General features: G+C 39.7%; 1 protein-coding gene across 2 annotated transcripts in view; it reads left to right on the top strand.

Annotated features, from left to right (window-relative positions):
* Window positions 1–24,758, top strand: part of kcnt1b (potassium sodium-activated channel subfamily T member 1b) — a 51,190-nt gene that overhangs the window by 10,177 nt on the left and 16,255 nt on the right. For both annotated transcript variants that reach the window (XM_044025735.1, XM_044025734.1), the window contains 18 exons: window positions 8,459–8,538; window positions 10,039–10,141; window positions 11,843–11,899; window positions 12,001–12,049; window positions 12,262–12,321; window positions 12,943–13,017; window positions 13,152–13,235; window positions 15,971–16,065; window positions 16,833–17,013; window positions 17,296–17,460; window positions 17,714–17,850; window positions 19,228–19,291; window positions 19,464–19,572; window positions 19,654–19,762; window positions 21,649–21,798; window positions 21,902–22,137; window positions 22,421–22,441; window positions 24,262–24,475. In XM_044025735.1, coding sequence (XP_043881670.1) covers window positions 8,459–8,538; window positions 10,039–10,141; window positions 11,843–11,899; window positions 12,001–12,049; window positions 12,262–12,321; window positions 12,943–13,017; window positions 13,152–13,235; window positions 15,971–16,065; window positions 16,833–17,013; window positions 17,296–17,460; window positions 17,714–17,850; window positions 19,228–19,291; window positions 19,464–19,572; window positions 19,654–19,762; window positions 21,649–21,798; window positions 21,902–22,137; window positions 22,421–22,441; window positions 24,262–24,475 — 1,989 coding nt within the window. The remainder of the gene's footprint in view (window positions 1–8,458; window positions 8,539–10,038; window positions 10,142–11,842; window positions 11,900–12,000; window positions 12,050–12,261; window positions 12,322–12,942; window positions 13,018–13,151; window positions 13,236–15,970; window positions 16,066–16,832; window positions 17,014–17,295; window positions 17,461–17,713; window positions 17,851–19,227; window positions 19,292–19,463; window positions 19,573–19,653; window positions 19,763–21,648; window positions 21,799–21,901; window positions 22,138–22,420; window positions 22,442–24,261; window positions 24,476–24,758) is intronic.

Here is a 24,758-nt window from a genome sequence, read left to right as displayed (position 1 = left end):
CATTCAGCTGTGATGGGATGCCATTTGAGAGTGTACTGTTTGATGAAGCCTTGGAAATAAGATTGTGATCTTGTGCTGAGTGGTGCACGATAAGAAGTGTGCATCGTATCACTCTTACTCTTAGAGATTCAGGGTGATGGAGACTAATGCATGTATTTCATTTGATAAGGTTATAGGGAAGAATTATAATAAACATTATTAGACATTAAGTCTAGAACTGTCATTTCACTTTTGTCTATAATAAAACTGCAAACACAACATGCCTGGTATACTGGAATTTCCTGTGGCATGTCACTCCCATGTCACATGTCACTTGAGGCGGGGTACACCCTAGACAGTTTGCCAGTCCATCACAGGGCCACATAGAAACAACTATCCACTCTCACACTCACGGTTCAATTAGAACATCTGCATGTTTTTGGACTGTGGTGGCTGGTGGCATGTCACACCAACACCAGCATCACAGGAAATGTTGTGTTTTGGTTTTAGCCAATCAAAGATCTCGTTTGCACATTCAGGAAACCACAACTTCTGTGCAAGCACCGTGTTATGTTCAGCAACAACAACTTTAAAATAAAAAAAAGGCAAATGCATCCTCAAGTAGCTAAACTAGTTTGTCATCAGTTTATCTAACAATAAACATGTTTTTTTTATTCCTCTGTGTCAGGCTGAAGGCATTATGTTTCTGGGTTGTCTGTCCATCCAACCATTCTTGAACATGATTTCTTCAATTTTGGTGGAAATCTTTATTTTGACTCTGATGAACTGATGTGGGACACACGGTGGTTTGGTGGTTAGCACTCTTGCCTTGCAGCGAGAAGACCCGGGTTCGAGCCCCAGTTGGAACAAGGGCCTTTCTGCATGGAGTTTGCATGTTCTCCCCGTGTGTGCGTGGGTTCTCTCCGGGTTCTCCGGCTTCCTCCCACAGTCCAAAAACATGCAATGTGTGGCTTAGTTAAATTGGACACTCTAAATTGACCATGGGAGTGAGTGTGAGTAATGGTTGTTTGTCTCTATCTGTGTGTGTGGCCCTGCGATGGACTGGCGAACTGTCCAGGGTGTTCCCCGCCTATCACCCGATGTAGCTGAGATTCGCACAGCACCCCACGACCCTCTGGTGGAGGATAAAGCGGTAGATGATGACTGACTGACTGACAGAACTGATGTGAATGTAGTGGTCGATTATTAACGGCCAAGGTCACTGACCTCACAAACCTGTTTGTGCTTAGTGAATGCATTATTATGTATAGATTTGAGTGGCCAGTGGTCACTGTGGCTTGGTGGTAATTTTACATTTTTCTGCTGCACAATCTGAAAGAAACATCACTGTAATATGTGAATATTCTGAATATCTGCATCTGAATACTTATGTGACACTGCATGTTCCTGATGTATAATGCTGGTTACCTGAATGCCATGCCTTTTAAATGCCATGCAATCATTGTTGGCTGTCTTTGTAGTGTGCGTGCACAGGGGCTCATACTTCACCTTCTCTGAAAGTGGCATTGTATGCAAGGAGAGGGCACATTTTAATTCAATGTCATTTGCAAATTTGCAAGTTGTCATTCTCTCATCTTTTCTCTCCTCCACTCGTGTCCCCTACGTCTATTCTGTCCCCCATCTTTCCTTGTGCTCTTTTTACAATTTTAGTTTTATTTTAGAGGGTTAGTCTGTCCTAGCCTGCCTATTTTGTTCTTTTTATGTTGGTTCATGTTCCATCTTTCCCTTATTCTCTCCCTTTCCTCCTATTTTTTTTAACATACATGTTATATTATTTGATTGTTGAAAGGTTGATTTGTTGTCTCCATCTCTCATCTCTTTTTGTTACTCCTCTCTTTTTTCTTTTCCCCATTTCTGTCCCCAACCGCTCCTCCATCTCCTATTTTCCTTTCACCCCAACCAACCTAGGCAGATGGCTGCACATGTTTGAGTCTGGTTCTGTCAGAGAGTTCTTGATGGTCTAGTGCTTGCTCATTGTATGAGCTGTTGGGCTTCTTTCTTTCCTTGCCAAGACACCTTTAATATTTGTCCATCAGTGAGAGTGAATGCTCGACAGAAGCTACCACTTAATACAGACACTCAGTCTGAGACTGAGACTTAACAGGGAGACTTTACATTATTGATATTTTACTGCTTCCAGTCAAGAAAAATTTCAGCAGGTTACAAGCTCTGGTTCACATTCCAACCACTTCTGAGACTGACTGTCCGGATTCAGTGGCAGCTTCTGTGGAGCGGTCGCTCTCTCTGATGGACAAAATCTCCACTTAAATCTTGACTTGATATTCCAACTTTATTCTTGAAATTTTGAGTTTAATCTTGACATGTCAAGTTTAAAGTCGACATGTCGAGATGACTCTCTTCATGGCAAGAAAATGTTTTCTTCAAGTGTGGCCCTAATACTCCATCGTACATTTCCACTCGTAATTCATCAGTAGGTTTTTCTTATTACAGCTCTGCTTTTGCTTTGCTTTTTTTTAGTTATTATGCCTAGAAAATTATGCAGTATTATAAATTATCAATGACTAATTTATGGTGCCTTTGTTTGATTAAACAAATTCACCCAGTACCTCAGTTACCTCACTGCACCATGAAACATGAACAACGGTGATATTATCTCAGGTTACTGCAAAATGTTGCTGCCCTTTACAATCAGGCCTTTGTCTTTGAGCCACAGGATACCAATCATCGCAGCATTGATATAATAATTGCAGATTTGTATATAGCTTCTTGACAGACTCTTACATGTGACAGCTCCTTTAAATGAGTGTTTTTAAATGATTAAAAACCAAGTCATAAAAATATATTCTGCAGTGCATTTCGATTATTGCTCATGGAAAGTGTTGTCTTGGTCCTCAAACACAGCAAATATTTTCTGTCTACCTTCCACACATGTGTATCAGCTAAGATGTTTAAATGATGTCAGGAAAAACTGAATTATTATCTTAACTGCAATTGTACTAAATTGAATATAATATAATATATAATAGGAAATGCCACAAGAAAAACATGGCCAAAATCAGGTGCATTGATAGGAGAGCGGATCTATGCTGTGTCATCTCGAGATTAATGGGTGTTTGAAAGACACAGATTAGTGATTGACATGCTACCAACCAGCCATCAGCTAAAGTTGTTTTTGGTCTGTGACGTAATTAGATCAACCTAGAAATCATCCAATACTAGCAAGCTGAAAGAGGGCATATCGCCAGTGCACCTACTGTAGCGGAGGCAGACACACTTCATTCAATAAACTGTTGAAAGCCTCAAAAAGTATGCCTGACTAATGCTTGTGTACTCTGACAAAGACAGTTGTCCAATTAAATAGCACATAGTCAAGCTTCGATCTTAGCACTGGGGATGTCCCGATGACATTTTTTGTGTCCAATACCGATTCCAATATCAAAAACTCGTGTAGGCTATCTACCGATACCGATATTGGTCCGATACAGTCATTTTAGACCATTTATGAACTATGAAACTGTTAATAACACATTTGCACTGAGTCATTTCAGACATAATTCTCCAACTGTGTAACAAATATTGGTCTCCCGAAAAGAAGAAATAAACAGCCCAAACATGACTCAGCTAAAATGGCTTAGCTGATTTTTATTTACACTTTTACAGCCTGTGCATTGTGAAGCATGCGATATATAGCATCTGTATATATTGTATCTGTCTAACATTCGATCCAGTGATTTTGACCAGTGTCGGACCGATACTGACTGATACCGATTCCCATCCCTACTTAGCACCACTTAACTCTGGAAACAAACTTGTGTGAGATTTGATGATCAATGTTTCCCAAACCTCAAAATGTTGATGTCCTTAAATTTTTTGTATTGTCAACAACAATTATTCAGTTTTAATGATTTATTTGTTAAATGGAAAGAAGAAACCAGACCATATTCACATTTAAGAAGTTAAAAATAACCATTCAAATCGATTATCAGAATAGATGACAATTTAGTAGTAGATCGTAATTAATTAATTGATGAATCATTGCACCCCTAAACGCAAAGTATACGCTATCCTCATGAGGCTTCACAGCTTTAACTTTAATTTGACAGAGTTCTTTACCAGGTCTATTATTTTTGCATTGTAATGAGGCTACAGGGCAAGAAGGGCTTTCACTGTGGGGAGTGTCATATCCAGCTCAGTGGAAAAGAAGCAGAGAATAAAAGATTGTTCTTTTGTTTTAGGGATTAGAATTAAAGATGCTACGTCCCCCTATTACAAACCCTCAGGGAAGCTTCCTCTCATGCAACCTAAGTGGCCAGAGACAGTATTTGCCACATGTTGCTATGCCAACATGTGTGGTCATTTATTTATTTATTTAGCAATGGGTATTTTATGTTTGTTTTACTGCTATCAAATAGGCATTACATGACGCGACAGGAAGCATCAGTGCACCATTTCAAGACTTATAAGTGTTGTAACTTACCTCCACAGCTTCCATGATCATGATTATCCTCAGGTGATATTCTACTTGGTTAACTGACACTGTTCTTCACCTAAGTTTGTCCCTGTGATGCAATATTCCACATGCTCAGGATAGCCTTTTTTATGCAGGCTATCCTGAGGTCAGTGAGCTCTTTGCTTTATGTTCATTTACTGAGTTGTAGTTGTTCAGTGTTTCAGGCAAGGCATGCATGTAACTGTAATGCATACTGGCAATGGTCATGTGTACAACTGCGTGCATTGTGAGTCTGTGTGTTCTCCCCGTATCATTCATGCTGACTTCACCTGCAAAAAAAGATATGTCTGTTTCCAACAATGTAACCATCCCTGCCACCATACTGTACTTCCATGTGTTTTTTTTTAAGTTGGCATGGTTATTAAGCAGTATACCCACTGGAGGGCAGTGCAAAGTTGTCAACATCAACCATGGCGATCGTTGAGGTGGTGATACTGTACCCCTTATGGAAGAGGTAAAAGCAGCTTCATTGTTGTTGACATTGTTTTTTTTTTTTGCCAGCTTGCAAAATTGTTGAAATGTTTTCTCATTTCTCCCTATGGTTGATTGACCTTAACTATTGGCTACAATAGTAGTCCCATGAGTTTCCATGGTACTGCTTTGAATCTGCTGTTTTGTTTATGCCCGTAAGAGTTCACAGAGTGCACATAAGGCCGAAATGAATATGGCCAGATGGTTTCATCCTCGAATATTGAGCATAAATCAGACTAAACACCAAAAGCTGGATCTCAGCTCCAACTTTCCCTTCTGTTATACATTTGGCTCTTGTTGCTTTCTCCATGAATAAGGACATATTGCGGACACAAGCCTCTACATGTAAACCTGTTAGCTTAGCACATACATTAGCACCGTCAATTTATTGTGCCCACATGTTAACATTCATCTCTAATGCCTTGCTTAGTATGTGTAAACCTTTCTAAGGTGCAGCCAGTAAATCTACAGTATATGGATATTCAGCCTACTTGTATTTACACTTGACTATTAGGCTAATGTCCAAAGCTTGGTGGTGATGGTTTGAAGGTGACTGAGATGCCAAAGAAAATAATGTGAGTACTTGTATGGTTTTGTTGTTCTACACTGACTTGGATTCAAGTATTGAAGATGTTTTTACATCTTCACTGTTGTGTGTGTAGTCTTCTGGTCTTGCTGCTCAAGTGGTGACCAGAGTCCACGTACGGCGCGGTTCATCAGTGTTTGTACAGAATATTAATGTAAATGCTCCACTAACATATAGAGAAGCAACATTTTCACCATTTCGATGGTAGGTTGACGACATACAGAAATGTCGTCAACATTTCTGAAAGAGAAAGAGTTTTTCACAGAAAAATGACAACGTGATTTACAGGCTGCTGACTTTTTCTTCTGCTACCTTTTTTTAAATGAACACGCTTTTCCTGTCACCAAGAAACATCTGAGTAGATAATAGGCAAACACGTTTTCACCTTTTAAAAAAAATATTAATATCTTAAAGGTGACATAGAATGCTTGTATCACACATATATGTTAGTTATGGAGGTCTACTTACATATATGAACTTGTTTTCATGATTAAAAACCTCCTAATCGCTGCAAACGAGCTGATCAAAATATCTCCTCACTGACTCTCTCGTCAGCCGCACTGTTTCAGACCAAAACCACACCCCTAGAATGTGGACTGTGTTGTGATTGGCCAGCCAACGAGAGCTTTCCCACTGTCCTGTGATTGGCCAGGTACCTGGAAGTGACGTAATAGATAGGCCAGCTCTCAGATACACAGCTTCCCCTCTGGCACGGTGGATGCTCTGCATCTCAGCAGCTACACCGAGAGTAGTTCTTCTTCTTCTGTGGTTGAATGTACGCAACCGGATGTGCCCGGACTAGTGCCCGCACCAGGAGGCGCTACGGTGGTGAGAGGAGTGGTGAGGATTTTTGATGACGACATCAAATTAAGGAAGTGCCGATCCGCTTCGCAGAGCCCAGGAAAACAATACAACACTATTTTCTCAGCAGTGGCTGAACTGTTTGTTCTGAAACTTTAGGGTTTCATAAACGAGGTAATGACGCAGATACACACACAAACGCAGCGTTAATTGGAGCTTCCGGTCTATGTGGGCTTTAATATCACAATTATATATTTATATAAAATTGTTTGGCAACTTAAAAAACAATTTCTTACTGACAGACTGCACAGCACGTGGCTTGTTTTGCATCCAGAAAAGCAGGAAAAGCCTTTACATTTAATCATTACGAGAAGGGCAAACATGCTGCCAGATGTTTATTATCCCCATGCACACATGGTTCATTCACTCTCTCAGTATTGCCCCACCAATGCAAAAATAATTGTGTTTATTGAAGATACCTTTTAAATTTCCACTTACTGACTGTTCCTATAACTGTGTCAGTGAACGAGTCTGTGCATTATTGATCGCTTGATTTGCTGTCATGGTAAGGACGGTGTTTTACTGCTTCACAGATGATGATGCAGTTGAGACATTGTGTTTATGTGGTTTTCATGGTGCTGTGCATTAGATTCGGATGGCGGCACGGGGATTGGGAGAGTGTGGAGTGGTCGTTTCCTATAACACAGTGCACATGTGCTCAATTGCTCGCACTGGAAACACATAACATGCACTGCGACGCGCAAGTCAATATTTATTGTTTTGGAAGCTGTCACAGGGGGGATAAAGACAGAAACGGGAGAATAGCTGGAAGATGGTGCACACATACCGTCTTCCACCTACACACTTCATCTCCACAAAGGCTACATACCTCCCTCAGGATTCATCCCTGTAATTGCCTTCTGCTCTCTCTTCTCCCGTGTTTTTTTTGTGCTCTATATTCATCTTGTCAGACAAGGCTCCCTCCCTGAGCCGTGATGCCATTACCTTCCCTACATGCTCATTAGTGACCATGTCTGTATTACAGAGATCAGTTACTACACTACCTATTTGTATAATCTAGTAGCTACATCATCGTTTGCACTTGTGGTGATGAATGATCCAAGGTTAAGTTAAGTTCATGCAAGTTTAATACCTGTAGATTTGACACACAGTGTAATCACTACAAAGAAATCAAAGCTCTTTACATGTGTTTTTGTTTTGGAGACTATTATCAATTGTTAATTGACAGTTTTGTGCCACATGCTGCTACACCAAATTATATTTCATATTGTGTGGCTAGATAGTAAATAAGTATATAAAATATTAAAATAGAAATGTTTGAAAACACTCCTCTTCCTCCTCCCATGTGTCTGTGTCATAGATGAATAGATCAGTTTGAAATGACGCCTCAGTGGAGCATTAAAGAAGCTGTAACCTAATTTAATCTCAGTTTGTCATGTGTTTACAGTCAGCATTTGCATATGCATAACTGCAAGTACACCATGAGGAGAGTGCACTGTGTATGGAGAAAATAGGTCTATATTTATTTGTAATTGCTGCATTATTGAACAAGTTCCAATGTTGCTCAAGAGGAATGAAGCTCTTGCATAATGTGGCTTATACTGTTGCACTTTGAAGGTGAAACTATACATATAATGACTGACTGTAAGATAACAGGATTACTTGGCAGAAACTCTTACAGACCTAAATTCCCATAAGGCACACTAGAAACATTAACAATTATAGCAATTGCATGGTTAAAGTTACCAGCTGTATTTTGTCCGTAGGATACAGGAGTGTGAACCGAACAGAAACAAAGACTACATCTATTATTTATATTCAATCTGTGGCCGGGTGGTTAAGTATGACACTAAGCTTCGTTTTCTTTTTCTGTGACACCTTTGGGACACATTCCGTGGTTAAAAAGTATTTTTTCTTAATTTCTTTGTAAAAAAAATGTATGTTTGATGTTGCTATAGAAACTCTTTCACGGGCACTTCTATGTACAGTAGTATCAGTAAACGCTCTGCATTGACAGTAACAATTGTTGGGAATGTGTTGACTAGGACCCTCATGATGTACATCAGTATCCATGTTTTAAGTTACATTTGTGTCCCTGTTGCCCACAGGGTGCAGGTGGAGTTCTACGTGAATGAAAACACCTTCAAGGAGAGGTTGAAGCTTTTTTTCATCAAGAACCAAAGGTCAAGTAAGTACAGCTGAAAGTGGTGATCATGCTGCCGACCTCTTGCCTAGAAAATCTAAGATCATGGAAGAAATAAAAGCACAATGTAAGAAATTTTGCCTAGTAATGTCATATTTTATTTTTCTCCATTATTATATTGAATGCCTCATTGTAAATGACTGTGTGTTGGGTGTGCAGACTGCCCAGCATAGAATAAAGAGTACAGTACGTCACATTTGTTGACAGGGGAGGAAGGGCCGCAGTCCTTTTTTCATTAGGAGATAATGAGAAAACTCTGGTGCAGCTCGGTGGTCTGGTGCATTGTGTCTGGAAGCCAGTTTGCATCTTGTTGTGCGTCTCTGCTAAAACATTTAGCTAACCCATCCTTGACAGTGATGTAGGTTGATGTGACTGGCTCTGCTTCTCACTGCCACTTTCAGGAATAGTCTTTGACATAGAGCAACACAGTCTGATGAGTAGGCCTGTGTCTGAAGAGGTCACATCACAAGCGGTTATGTCGTTAATGAAGCTGATTGGAAATGGATAAGAAGGCTTGCACCATCCTCTGTTTGCAGCCAAGTTTTTGTATTCTGTATATTTTTGGGATGTGCAATATTATCGGCACAACATCTGTATCGGCAGATATTGGTTAAAAAATGTTTTATCCAATATTGGCAAACACATCAAGATCTGCTGATATGAATAATGACCACAACCGTGGGCTAAATAGGCAGCTAGCTCCTTGACTTCTACACTATTGTGTTTTTTTTACGTTCAATTGTTTTGCTCAATAAAATTGAAAAAAAAAAAAAAAGTGTGAAAAAATATTATGTTAATTTCACTCCATAAGAGATGAAACAACCTCTGCAGTTTGACTCAGGGAAAAACATATGTATATATATATCGGTAACGGTTATCAGCCCAAGCTCTCCTGCTATATCGGCATAGCATGTCCAGTATCGTGCATCTTGTGTATTTGGTGGTGCATGTCATGCTTGGCTATCAGTTTACAGAGCCAATAATAATCAGCCATGTCTGTGTGATGATCATTATTTTACTGTGTGGTCCTTCAGCCAGTGAAAGTGCTGGCATTATTCTTGGAGGATTTGGGAACCACCCATCAAGGGACATCAGTTGTGACAAAGTGCCAGAGCAGGATGGATGTGTATTAGTCATGCTTCAGGACTTTAACATCACTGTCACTGTAGGCCTCTCATTAAAGGCATTTCAGACACTTAAATTTAAAGTGTTCTGGCTGGATCTGTTTCCAAAGAGGAAAAGTAAGGTGGCATCTGTTGGCAGCAGTAGACTTCTAATCACAAACCTGGGCGTAGTGCTTTATGGTTTGCACTTAAGATGGCAGACATTTGGAAAAGAAATGTGACACAATTACCAGACAATGTGTGGAGCTTTGAAGGTGAGCCTGTAATCAAAACATCAGAGATCAAAAACACTAGTTCAAGATGTTATCGCTGAAGTTTAAAAACTGATTTGTCAAATGTTGCCGTGTTTGTCACTCCACAGGCCTGAGAATCCGTCTGTTCAACTTCTCGCTCAAGATTCTCACCTGTGTTCTCTACACCGTTAGAGTCACTCTGGACGACCCCGAGCAAATCAATAGCCCATGGTGAGTGTCACACTCCATCTCGTCTCCCAGTCCATGTGTCTGATGTGTCCACCGATTTTGGACAGAGGTTTTTTGACACGTGATTTGTTTGATGTCACATAATGTGCCACTTCTGCTAAGTCTTTTTTTCTCTGTCATCCTCCCACTTTCTGAGAGCTGTAACTAATGATGATCTTCATTATCAGTTCATCTTGTTTGATTGATCAAAATGAAACTTATTTGTTCTGTAAAATGTCAGACAATGCTGAAAAATCAATCTGTGCTTTCCAGACCTCAAATAAGTGCCTAATAGCAATCAATAGCAATAATTGAGCAGTCAGTTAGTAATCTAATAATTGAGGTCTTATTTATTTGATTAATTCCAAGCAGGTGGTTTACTGTCTGCCTGAGAATTTTTCTATGAAAAAGGTGCATAAACCAGCAAACATTAAAGAAATCAGGGTACTGTATATGCATCTCTCAGGCAAGACTTATACATGCTGTTCAAAATGCATACACACCTCAGGGCTGCCTCGCATATCCTTTGTGTGGGTTTGGCGTGTCAGTTGTGCACAACCTCGGAAATGAACATGATGCCGGCACAAGATGCAAGACTCGCACGAACAGTAAGACGCAGTGTCTTCATCATCACAAATTGATTTAAAGGTCTCGCATGCAATCTATGATAGAGACACAATCCCTTTCCCTGTTGTGATCCTAGACGTTGTGGACAGTCTGAGTTCTGTTGTGTGCCCTCTAGTAGAATACTCCAGTAATATACACAGTACACGCGCAGAGTACTGCAACTATGCTCACAACCACATTATTATCACGTGCACATTTTTTTCAATCTGATTAAGATCAATCTGATGAGAAGTCACGACATCCCTGTTCACCTGGATGCAAAAATAAGTAATACGATTATGATAGAATAAACCATTTTGACATGTGCATGTAGTTGTCCAATTGTCCATAAATAGTTGATGAAGCTTTACTTCTGCCTGTGTTCTCAAGAAGTTTTTCACAACTGTGTTTGCTGCTCGCCCGCAGATATTTCTCCTCTGCTCCTGTGCTGATTTCTTTTCCCTCCTCTTTGTGACTTTTAATTTATGTTTATTAGTTTCATTTTTTTTGTCCTACACGGTCTTCCTCAAACAATGCTTTTGTTTCTCCTGTTCTCTGTAATGATAACGCTGACTTAGCAGTACATGCTGCTCCTTCTTTGATAAACAGAGGGGGAGGACAGGGGGACATTTACATCAAACCAAGTGCATTTAATTTACTGCCCTATAATCTGTGGTTCCTTTAAAGACTCTAATAAGAAAGGTGTGCTGGCTCCCAACCAGTTTTCTATCCAATTCCATTAATGTACCGAAACAAAGAAATTGTGAGCGGGTCAATTGCTTACATGAACACTGATTGGCATAAACCACCTCTCTCGAACAGAATTACATGTCTGTCTGAATGGGCCATATCAGACCATTTGAACTGGCATGTTACATAAAGCATTTTTAAACTGCTTTACCGTCACTGGGAAAGTTGTAGATGGTCTTGACTTTGCTTAGTGCCGACAGGTTTCAGAGGCATGGGGTTTGTTCTTTATGGCATCACATCAACTAATGAAAATGTTTCCCAGTGGGCAGGTTTCCGCTCCCACTCGCAATTACACTTTATTTATCCTTGTGTATTTTTTCTATTTTCTTTTTTTTTTTTTTTCAACAGCACATTATGTCACAACAACAGTGGGACAAATCTATCAGACTCAACACAAATCAACTGGTATGTTTCAGATTCATTTAACTGTAACACGAAACGCGTTGTCTTTGATGGAATAAAACACTGATGAGTGAGGAATTAACTTTGTCTTGGGTTTTTGACAGGCACCTGATTTTCTCGGTGAACAGACGGGTTTCTGTATGGGCGATACAGGTGAGAGTGTTCAAGTGAAAGTGCTCATAAATCAAATTTTTCCTGCATGAACTCAATGTGGATGCAGAATTCAAGCCAAAAACACTTCCACCCATCTATTAAATAAAAGAATTGCAGAGCAAAGTAGTTTGTCAGTGATGACTGAGGAGCCAGAGGAAAGGAATTTACAACTGCTTGGCTCATTTATCTCCTTGTCTCCTTCTCCTACTCAGGTGTCAGTGGCCTTAATCAGTTTCTTGGAGACCATGCTTATCACATATCTGAGCTACAAGGTAAGAAACCGAGTCCACACAGCACACTCTGAGCTGATGTTTTGCTGTTGTCTGAATAATGTCTGTATGTATAATTTCCTGTATGGTTCTCTCTTGTGGACTGGCAGCTTTCGGGGTTGAGTCCAAATGCTGGTGCCAAGGCATCTATTAGAGAGTCTCTTGCCCTCATTTCAGAGTGGGACATTACTTTGCGGCAGAAACAGTCTATGCAAACAATGCACCTTCATTTTAAGAAAGTGTCATATAATAGTTTGTAAATAAGTTTCCACAAATAATAATGACCCTGCATGTGAAGAGGATTTTCCTGATTGATATACTAATACACAGGTGGAATTTTTTTTTTCTAATTCTCCCTTCTCCAAATATAACAGATAACTTCATCTGGAGTCAGTGCTGTGCTCTGCTATAATTATATACACCATGTGAAAGTGCATTTCGTTTGCCTTTGACCTTTAACCTCACCATTTGTGACACTGCTGTTCATAAGAACAATACTGTTGTTACACGGTATTGTTCTCTCTTCACAGCTGACTTCCTCCATTGGTCATCATAACTGCAAACACAGCAGTCTTCCCTTTCACTGGTTCATTAAGTTTTTTCCCTTCAATTTTAATATTTCAGGGAAACATTTGGGAGCAGATCTTTCAGATAACCTTCATATTGGAGATGATCAATTCAGTGCCATTTATAATCACTGTGAGTAATTTTATATTTAATCATCTGATCAGTTTTTGTGTTATAGGAAAAAGAATCTTATTGTGAATCAGGATTTTGAACGGATTTGTTTTACATGTTCTAATGTTCTTTCTTTCCTTCCCATCTTCGTCAAGATTTTCTGGCCTCCATGGAGAAACATATTTGTCCCTGTATTTCTTAATTGCTGGCTAGCCAAAGGAGCCCTGGAGAACATGATAGTAAGTTGTTATTTTTATTTTTGAAATAATTAGTTCTAACAGGCAAATGCTGTCAGGAAAAAGGGGTTATAGCCATAGCCACATAATAAAAGGCTAATAATCTATGCCGACTTATTTATACACTATATTAAAAACATATTTGCTTCATAGTTCATAGAGAAAATCTGCAATTTTATGTCATTGTACACAGTAATTGTTACTGCCTCCATCAGTAAAATGTGTGTTATACTGACTTTATGTAAAATCCTTCATTCAGATTTATACAAATTACACAGTTATTAAATTAGGCAGCAGTAGACCAATGGCTTACGTGTCCTCAAGAGCAAAAATGACAGATTTTGTCTGTGGAAAGTGTATGAGTGATTTACACGGCAACACATACGTAGCACATACGTCCCTAAAGGTTGTCTCATGCAGGAAAAAGTAGGAAACATATTCTTAAAAGAATGTATATTACACTTACTAACTATCCCTTGACTAAAGTGAGTCTTTGGTAATGATTTAAATGTTTCCGATATTGCAAAGACCCATATTTTTAGCCTAGATCTCAGGACATCCATTATCATTAAGTTGGTTTCTCTGGACGATGAAGGTGAAATAGCTCATTTACATATATGATGTTAATATATGCATTGCACTAATTGTATAGGTATTGCAAAAAGAGCATAGATAAGGCTTGGTTTCAAGGAAGATAATCCCTCTCGTGTCAGCCATGTTGAAGCTCATGACTAATACTGGCTGCAAGGCTTGAATCGGTTTATTCAATTATCTGAACAAAATTCAATTTTGAAGGTGAATCTCTTTCCTACTCGTTAGCTGACGCTGTCTTTAAGTGAATGCACCTAATTTGTGCACTGGCTATTGCTGTCCCTTTTAAGCTTGTTTTATTGGCGTCATCCATTTGTTTGGTGTTGTTATCATAATGCTGTTGACTTTGATGAATCAGCCTGTTCAGCTAATTAGTTGACTATTAAAGAAAACAACTGAGCTGACTGTTGTCTGGTTTTAAGATCAGATGTGTCAGGGAGAAAGACATAGTTTTACATTTCACTATAAAATAAAATAAATCCATCTTAAGTTGTTTGGGCTCTTGCAGTTTTCATTTTCATGTGGTATTCTATCTGAATGATTATATAGACAACTAAATGTCACTCAATATATCTGCATTATTCCACCAACTGCAGTTACTGGAGGTTATTAGTAGAGCAGAGCTGCACACTGTGCCAACTCTCTCTTCATTGGAGACTTTTAATAAGGTATATTGAAGTAATGAATCACATTTAGTAGTGGCAGCATATTTTGAACAAAAGCAGAACCCTGCATCAAGGTAGGTCAGCCAAAACAAAAAGAAGCTACTGTAAGCAAAGCAATGCAATGCAACACAATAACATACTATACAAAGGGTAAATTATGTCAGATATGCAGAATTACCATAGGCGCAAAGTCACCTGGGATTTATGCATTTAGAGAAGGGGTCTCCAACAAGTAGCTTGCAAGTTCCCAGAAGTTCCCAGAACGATTTTGAATAAATATCTAATCGTGATTATTTTGACAGGAATTGTGATATGATTCATAATTTCAGAGGGAATAGTAATTTTTACATCATTATTCATCATTTTCTCATTCAAAAAGCATATTTAAAATGATTACTGTGTGATATTTGTGCAGAACTGTGAGAAACAAAGCTGTTCTCTTCAGTCTGGAGAATAAAATAAGATGAAGTGATATTTTGACACTGCAGTCGACTGTATTGCATTTTTGATAAAAAAATTTGGATTAATTATTCAGCCATAGTTCCTGATCCCTAAAATAACTCGCCAAAGGTTTCAATCATTGGACATAAATCTACTTCCATTTTTATCCAATCAAACTCAGAGGTGTCCGAAATGACTGCACTCTCTCAGCCATAGTAAGGTCGCCCGATCATAAAAGCCATATGCAGTGTGTCTCGGCACAAAAAAGTCAGAAGTGGAATGAGTAAAAGTAGTAAATTGACTCGGAGAGCTCCGCGACATCGTATTCTGGGGAGCGCTATCTTGGATTTCAAATTTTAAAAAACACGAGTAGCTCTCAGCCATTTTCATTTTGTTAGAGTAGAAAAAGGTTGACCCTTGATTTAGTGTATATCAGCTGGTGGAGTGTAAGCTCTTGCTTGATGAGACTATGCCAAAGGAAAACAACAAGTCTTTTGTTGGGCCAGATGGTTGAATGTGAGGCCATGCTGATCAGCACATGGTGAGAGAGCTGTGACGGTTTAAAGAGGCACCTGCTGCTAACAAGGTGCAACAGGGAAATAAATTGTGAGCTTCTTCGTTTCAGGATGAACACATAGCTAATGTAAAAGAAGAAAGCATGCTGTAGAAGTTACACTAAACCAGTACTTCTCAAATAGTGGGGCGGGCCCCCCTGGGGGGGCGTGAGAGACAGGGCAGGACAACTCATACAGTGCTTTATACAGATAAATAAATAACAATGATCAGGTTCTCAATAGTATTTCAATTCTTTTTTGTTACCAGGATAGCTTCAAGTATGTTGGAGACATTTTGGTTGTGAGATTCCTCTAAATTCTACGTACTAAACGTTTACTTAAAATATGGACAGTGACTGACTTTTGTGCTTTTTTCCCAAATGCTTTTGAGCCTGAATTAGAGAAAATAGAAGAGGTAATACTGTACCAATCAGTGTTACGGAAGACGATGAAACCTGCCTTTATGTATCTCTTTTCATCTGTCCAGAATGACTTCCATCGTGCCATCCAGAGGACCCACTCTGCCATGTTCAACCAGGTGTTCATCCTCATCTGTACATTAATGTGTCTGGTTTTCACTGGGTGAGTTTTGAGTCACATAAATGCCTCTTTTACCATGTTTGGTTTCATGACATCCACTGCAAAATCTAGTCCCCAAACTTTCTGCCTATTCTGTTTTTTATATTTTCTTATATTCCATTTTTTTCCCCCTCTAAATCATAACACACTTGGCTGCAGATTAATTCATTAAATTAGAGACTGAATTTTGGCATGCTGTGGAGTTGTAAGTAAAACAGCTTGTCTAGCAAATTAACATTCCCAGTGAAATTGCAGCATATTTCAAAGGAAAATGTAAATGAATGTAAATGGCCTCTGGTCATCATTGTTTCATAGCTGAAAGTGTTTTGTGGCCAAAAGTTGTCATAAGTAGCCAAATAAAATGTGTTACCCAGAAAGACACAGGCTCTAAAATATAGTTGATAAGCAAGAGAATAGGAAAATAAATCCTACCAAGAAACATTGTTAAACTGATGGAACACCCTGTGAAGGGTTTTGGCTATGATGTCTATCCTTCTTGCCTTTTTGACATTTCATTAAGTTCAACTCTTATAACTCTTATCAGCCTTGTCACCCTTGGCCATCACCCAGTGTCTGGTCAGATATTCTCACCTACCCCTGCCCAGGATCGCTGTATTGACTTTTGTGCCCTTTAATCTTTAGCAAATTGAATTTAGATACCTAATCTACTGATCAAAATTATAATGCTGACATAGATTCCTGTGTGTGCCTGTGTGTGTGTTTGTCTTTACTTGTCAGAGACATACTGTATTTCTTTTTTTTTTCTATAGAGCTTGTGGGATTCAGCACCTAGAGAGAGCCGGGAAGAACCTGTCCTTGTTTGACTCGTTCTATTTCTGCATTGTCACCTTCTCCACTGTCGGATATGGGGATGTCACGCCTCAGATTTGGCCCTCGCAGCTGCTGGTGGTCATTCTCATCTGTGTTGCTCTAGTGGTCCTTCCATTGCAGGTAGTTATCATAGCACTACGTCATCTCTGTATAGACTCAGCATGTGACTGTGATGAATCTGTTCATCACTTCAGAATGTCTTAAGTGTTGACTCTCTTGTCTCTGTGGAGCAAACTGGAAGAGAAACTGAGATTAGCTTTTGTTCTTACAGCATCAGCACTTTTTCACTCCAGAGCTTTTCCCATCAGTGTCCAGACAGCAAATTCATCTTTCTCTTTATAACTTATTTCCTAATTCGTGTTGCTTTTGACATCACATCAATATTCATTGTCATTTTGTCAGTTTGAGGAACTAGCGTACCTATGGATGGAGAGTCAGAAGTTAGGAGGGAACTACAGCCGGCACCGGGCACAGACAGAGAAGCATGTGGTGTTGTGTGTCAGCTCACTGAAGATTGACCTGCTGATGGATTTCCTCAACGAGTTCTATGCTCATCCTAGACTACAGGTACAATAGAAACTAATTGTTTAATAATAAAATGTATTCTGTTTTCTGTTGCTGCCAAATTTTCTCCTGCAATAAGAGATTTCTATTTTAGCTGGTTCACTGATTTGAATTGCGCAGGTCTGTGCCAAACTCTAACTCCGTGTTTCTGCATGTTCAGCCAGGAATATTTAATATATAAAAAGACTTCATAAACTTCAAACTTCACACGAAGTTCTCAGGGGATTTTAATAGCCGTTTTGTCTCTGTCGTGCAGGACTACTACGTGGTGATTCTGTGTCCAACAGAGATGGACATTCAAGTTCGCCGTATCCTCCAAATCCCTCTGTGGTCCCAGAGAGTGATCTACCTGCAAGGATCTGCTCTCAAAGACCAGGACCTGATGAGGGCCAAGTAGGTGAAAGCATGACATTGATCCTTGACAGAGGATCCTTCATTTAGCCAAATTTAAGACTCGGAATTGTTGATGACTTCTCTGACTGAATTAGTACAGTACTGTATATCCAGGTGTCAATGCAGGCACTCGGGTCAGTTTAAACATTTTAAACATTTATCTTATCATTGCTGTCAGGCAGAAAACTTGTACCTCTATATTTTCTTTTCATAAATCAATTATCTTGATTTATTTTTTCACTTCCTATAAATGAAGCCTAGCCTCAGTTCTGGCAGGACACAGTAGTAATGCACCTATGCAGCTATGCTTGGGCAATAATAATAATATTGTGCAAGGTATTATTGTCTTGCTTGGGCTTAGGGCAACCTTGTGCAAGGTTACCTATGTCGTGCTCCCTGTTTGGCTGAGCATGCTGCTTGGCCAATCCTGGGAGCACAATGTAGGACACCTCACTCTAGAGTGGTTTGCCAGCAGCAGAAATGTGAGGCAGCTTTTCTGTAAACAGGACCAATGGATGAAGTGATAACAAAAATCAACATTACATCACATCTATCCCATTCAGGAACATAATATCAGGAACACCTGGAGGAAATACCATTTGGCACAAAGGTCCTTGTGGACTCTGACCTGTTTAGAATTAGGTGGCCAAAGGTTAAAAGTCACAATTTCCTCATAAAACAAGATGTTGGCTATATCTCTATAAAGATCCCTACTTTAATTTAGTGCGTTTGTGTAGGATAAAGCGGTAGACAATGCGTGAGTGAGATATAAAGTGTGTGAACAGGCGATGCACATTGGCAATACACTGCCACCTCAGTGTAGTAAAAGACAGAGATCCATTTGGACCATTTTGCTGCCCACTGCTTACACATCAGTGTAATGGCATGTCACTCTTCATTTACACACATCATGATAGATGACAGTGGAACATACCTGACCTTAACATATCGCACTGGTTTTACTACTGGTTTTATGGTAACATCAGGGGGTCATGCTGTTTTTCACAATTAGACAATTAGATACTACAGCAGTTTCCCACACTGAATGAGTAAAATCACCCAGCCACAGAAGCCTTTTAAACACACCAACCCTGCTTTTCTTATTTTAATTATATCACACTGTAGATCTCTTAGAGCTTGTTGTAATATATTAACTGATAGTGAGACCAAGAACAGACTGTTTTCATGCCAGAATGGGGCTGTTGACCTTTTCAGTCATTGTCGTGAGACGTTGGCACTCATCCTTGGCTAGCTTTTCTTTAAAACATTGCTTTCATTAAACAAGTGTCCTGCATGGATCAGTTGCCTCTCTGTCAGTTACTAGCTCATCACCTTCACTGTGTGCCTTTGTTTGTCCTTCTCTATGTCGATCCTCAGGATGGATGATGCTGAGGCCTGCTTTATTTTAAGCAGCAGGAACGAAGTTGACCGAACTGCTGCAGTGAGTCACATCAACAGTAATTTATCACAATCATAATACATTTAATATCAACCTTATTCTTTATTGAGAGTGCACTAAGTCTCTAAGGCAAAATTCAAGGTCCATAAAAGTAAAGTTCCATTTACAAATGGGCCACTGCACGAATAAAATAAAACAATTTCCTTTTCTGCAGGATCACCAGACGATTCTAAGGGCCTGGGCTGCGAAGGACTTTGCTCCAAACTGTCCTCTCTACGTCCAAATCCTCAAACCAGAAAATAAATTTCATGTTAAGTTTGCTGGTAAGTGCATGAAAGCTACTGTCATTGTTTCCACATGTGACACATTTTTAAATCTAACCGATTCTAATCTATCTTAAACAGATCATGTAGTATGTGAGGAAGAGTTCAAGTATGCCATGTTGGCTCTCAACTGTGTGTGTCCAGCCATGTCGACCTTAGTCACTCTCTTGGTTCACACTTCCAGAGGACAGTGAGTATCTGTGTTCATTGTCAGTATGTTCTTTTAAAACCGTATCAGTTGTTATGGTCCTGTCATGTTTACACTCATTTTATTCAGAGGCCAGATGGCGAAAATGCAGTGTACCCTTACTAATACCTCATTAAAACAATGCTCCATGTGTTCAACCTATTGTCCTGCCTGTTCTAAGATCTTCTTATAGAGGTGGTGATTAATTAGTCTGTTGTATCTATTAATGTTCATCCTAAGTGATTTGATCACTGTGGTCTAAGTGCATTGCATTCCTTTCTTGCCTTTTTTAACCATTATCCACTCAACTGTGATCCAAGTATCCTAGTGGTACAGGATAATTAGGCGTTTTAGATCACGCAGCTGAAGAGTCCACAGCTGCACTGACACTGAAAGCAGTTTTTCTACATTCAGTTCTGGCATGAGGTCCCTGAAGGACTCACCAGTCATTGTGTTATGTTTCTATGAAACAAGATGTAATAGACACGAATGATTATTTTACCTGTCTGTGAGAAAGGGCAAGTGAACTTTATCATACATGATACTTGTCACCAGTAATGAATCCCAGATAATCTAATGGCTTTCAAGTTAACGCTAACAGTGAATATCCACTAAGTCTAACCTTATTATCCTAACCCTAACCTCAGTCCGTTTCTTTGCCCTAATCTTAGCCTCAGTCCTATCCTGCCAAAAGTAGAGTCAACTGAAAGCCCGGTGCATTTCTTTTAGATGCGGGAGACACTGGGAGATGTGACAGAGTGGCAGTTTATGTAAATGAGTTGCAGGAGCAGACCACAGCACCTCAGGTCACCTGAAGACACTCTAGAGTTTTCTTAAGTTCCCCTGACATGTTTATGAAAATTGACCAGAGAGCTGGTGGCTCTCACCTTGACATTACTCACTTTGATTTGATTCAACTCAAGCCAATCATATAATTTCTGCCTCCAGAGCTCAGCCCCTATCAAGCCATAAATAAAGAGTTTTCCTGGCTTTGAGTGCTCCGTCAAAGTTTAATATCCTTTTATTCATGGGGGCAGACTTGTTCCCACTTAATAATTAAAATTAGAAGAAAAAAGACGTTTTTATTAGAAGAAAGATACTCCCACAGCTGAGGTTTTTTACACACCTGGACACCACTATATACTGCTGTCACTGTGGAGTCAGTAAACATTCCACCATTCCCTCTAAGGCTTTTAAAAACAGCATTGTGATGTAACTTTCTCTGTGAGGCAACCTCTGTTTTCTTCACTGCAGAGCTGAAGCACCGCTAAGAAAACAGTCTACCTTGGGGCTGTAAATGTAACAGTAATAGGGGAAAAGAAAAGTAAAGTATGACCAAACTGATGAACATAGGAAGTAGGTGGTCTGCACTCCCTTTAATTTGTTTGCCATAGTTTAAATAAAACCTGAGAAATGTATGGGGATTCTTAAAGACACCATAAGAAGAGACTTCAATCACAGGGCAGTTCAGGGAGAGGGCACTCTTATTGGCTGTTCTACAAAGCAGCAGCTGTTTGCACAGCTTTTCTGTGAGTGGAAAAGTCACAATTCCAAAGCAACTTAAAATGGAAAGTCTGAAAGAGAGTTGGGCAATAAACACAATAAATCACGTCATGTCAATACAGGTAATACAAGTGTATCGGAGATGAAGACATCACCTGTGTCTTATCTAGGGATGGGTGTTGAACCTCAGTACTTTTGACTAGCTATGGTGCTTCAATAATCTTGTGGTATCAAGTGGAGTTCCACTGCATCACCTAACATCAAAAATGTGTTATATAATAACACATTTTTTATATTAATATCAAGACGCAGCAGGACTATCTGATCCTGCTAAATGCAGCTTTAATGTAATTCATGTCATGATTATTCTGATAATTGTCTTCCAGGGAGGGGCAGCTGTCACCAGAGCAGTGGCAGAGGATATATGGACGCTGCTCAGGGAACGAGGTCTACCACATCCGCTTGTGTGACAGCAAGTTTTTTGGGGAGTACGATGGAAAAAGCTTCACCTATGCTTCCTTCCACGCCCATAAAAAGTTAGTTAACCTAGTACCAGCTCAGTCTGGGCACCAGATTATCATACGTAATCAGTTACAATATGTCTTGAGATTAACGTTGCATACCCTCTTAACCGCACAGGTACGGTGTGTGTTTGATTGGTGTGAAGAGGGAGGATAACAAGAGCATCCTCCTGAACCCCGGCCCGCGCCACATCATGGCTGCCCCGGACACCTGCTACTATATCAACATCACCAAGGAGGAGAACTCTGCCTTTATCTTCAAACAGGAGGAGAAACACAGCAAAGGTCTGTCTGTCACTGGCCTGTACGACGCCCCCTCCAGGCTGCCCGTGCACAGCATCATCGCCAGCATGGGTGAGAGTGAAAGAAAAAAAAAAACGACCTTAAGGTAGTGAAGAAAAACAAAAACAGAGGAAAATTGAAGGTACAATTTGTAGTTCCATAATAGACTTAGTTTTGATTGGCTGAAGAGAAAATGGATGCTTTATTGTTTATTTACTCCAAATAGTTTGACGGCTGCCTTGACAATGTCATATGCTTTCAGGGACTCTTGCTATGCATGAGTTTATTTCTTACATGCTTCTTTGGTTTGTTGGCTGAAAATATTGTGTTGTGCTTTTTCTTTGACCTGTGAAAGTTGATCAGACCACTTCCTATGGTAAGTTTGTGCATGGTGCATCACTCTCTTGAACTTATTTACTAGCTCTGAAATGTTCTCAATTTATATTACGCCACTCACAGTACACCACACTAACATTTTCTTATTGTTTGCCACCTCCCTCAAGTCTTTTGTGATTTTCTTTAAGTGGAAATAGACAACTTGTCGTAAACTTGTCATCATGATGTTAAAACTGATTGTACAGTGTAACAGCAAAATAAGATTAACTATGTCTGTGCTGGGGAGGGGATAATATATGACTGCACCAGTCGTATATTATCCAATTTCTTATAAAATATAAAATTCTTGTTTTCCAGATGGCCAACGCACCATTTTAGTGATTTATTGTATCGTGCAGCAAAGTGGAGCCTGCATCTTTCCAGTCATTCATCCAGTCTGAACCTCAGGAATATAAGGAAAAATTGATTTCAGTCTTATTTGGTCAATTTTTTATTTTCATATAACCTCATGCATTGCTTGCTTTTACCCTGTAATGCGCTTGGTCACCGTAATGTGGAATTTTACAGTAAAATGACACACAAAGGGACTAAGTTACCTATTCCATTAACTAAACAAACTAGTGTTCACATTGTGCCTCGTGTATATCCCTAATAAAGGAAATGGCAGGTGGTGGAACAGACTAATTGACGAAAAGCAACTCAAAAAGACGAAGAGAAAAAGAATCCCATGATAGAGGGACAAAGGAGAGTGATAGGAACAGAGATAAACAAGAATGAGCAGGTAGTCACCTGGGGAAGAGAGCTCCGGGAATGTATACACTTCAAAAACAGTATACAGCTTGCCTTCTTTCTGCTTGATCAGTAAATAACACAGCCAGCCTGCGTATCAATACTGCAGGATTTGTCAACATTTGTCACATTGTGATTTGTTGTGTTCTGCTGTAGACAGTTGTAGGGCTGCTGGATGGTTTTACAGACAAGTTCTGCTTATCATTACACATCACTTGCTCCGATGAAAAATACCTGCATCCAATCTCGGAAACACAGTCTAGATTGTCAATCATCGAGTTAGTCTGTATTTTGGCACTTACCTTTGTAAAAGTTTGCTGTTGCACTTGAGACTTGTGAAAGCTCATGCATTAAAAAACTCATAGTTGACTCATGGCTTTCTGTCAGCATGTTCCCCCTCTTTTACTCTCTACACAGACTACTTGAAAGCCTGCTGCAAACTCAATTGCTCAAACTAGGAATGGAAATCAAAAGGCTCAAAAATTGTCTCTCGTCTATAGAATCAGAATATTCACATGCAGGATTTTAGGTTTATGGAGATTGTGTGCCTCCTTGCAAGACTATGCCACTGCTGCTTCTTTCAGAATATGACCCAGTACTAATACCTCCTTGAACCACTAGGGACATGAAAGTTGTCTGTTGCCATTTAAATGAAAGGTCCCAATCCCATCATGTATCTGAAATACATGATATATGTGTTGTACTTCATCATACATCATATTGCAAAGCACAAATATGATGTAGGTTAAGATTATATTTATTGACTTACACAATGCTTTTTGCATGTTGTTGGTGGTAGAGAAATCACTTCAGAAAGCAATACATTTTCTCCTCAAGGTCAAGCATTTGAGCTCAAGTGAAAGGAACGTAGGTTGCTAAGATGCTGAACAAGCTAAACATGGAGCTAATTTACCTCCATATAGGAAAAGATGTTTTCCATAATCATATGGTTGTGATCCAATTGTGATGTTTACTGTGTGTGCAAAAATCCCCTATTGCCCTCAAACCAAATGGCAGTAAAATTGCTTTTTCTTAGTGGGTTTACACATGCTAACGTTATGCTACCTTTAGGCACTGTAGCCATAGATCTGCAGAACCCTGATCCGCCCGAGGAAAGCAGCAAGCTGTCCTTGCCGACAGAGAATGGCTCTGGAAGCCGCAGACCAAGCATCGCGCCGGTTCTAGAGATCGCAGATTCGTCGGCGATTCTGCCCTGTGACCTCCTCAGCGACCAATCAGAGGATGAAACCAACCAGTCGGATGAAGAAGGCTCTGTAGGGTCAGAGTAAGTAGCTGTGGTGATGATGAAAGACCAAATACCAGATGAAAGACCAAACCTAAAGAAATTTATAGTATACGATATATCTTGTGATGCAGCAGTAAAAAAGTCAAACGTCCTAATAGAACAAGTGACCTGTGCTGTATTCTTGATTGATCTCACCGGCTCACCTCCCACTCTTAACGCCTCAGTGATTGGAAGACGAGAGATGAATGGGTTTGGAATAAGTGTGCAATCTGTTTGTCGTGATGATGTGTGGTGCAGAAGTCAGTGATGAATGTGTGTGTTA

This window comes from Solea senegalensis, linkage group LG5, assembly GCF_019176455.1.
Source record: "Solea senegalensis isolate Sse05_10M linkage group LG5, IFAPA_SoseM_1, whole genome shotgun sequence".
In the NCBI taxonomy this organism is placed as follows: Eukaryota; Metazoa; Chordata; class Actinopteri; order Pleuronectiformes; family Soleidae; genus Solea; species Solea senegalensis.
Note: the sequence above shows the minus strand (reverse complement) of the source record. Positions and strands in the feature narration are given on the sequence as shown.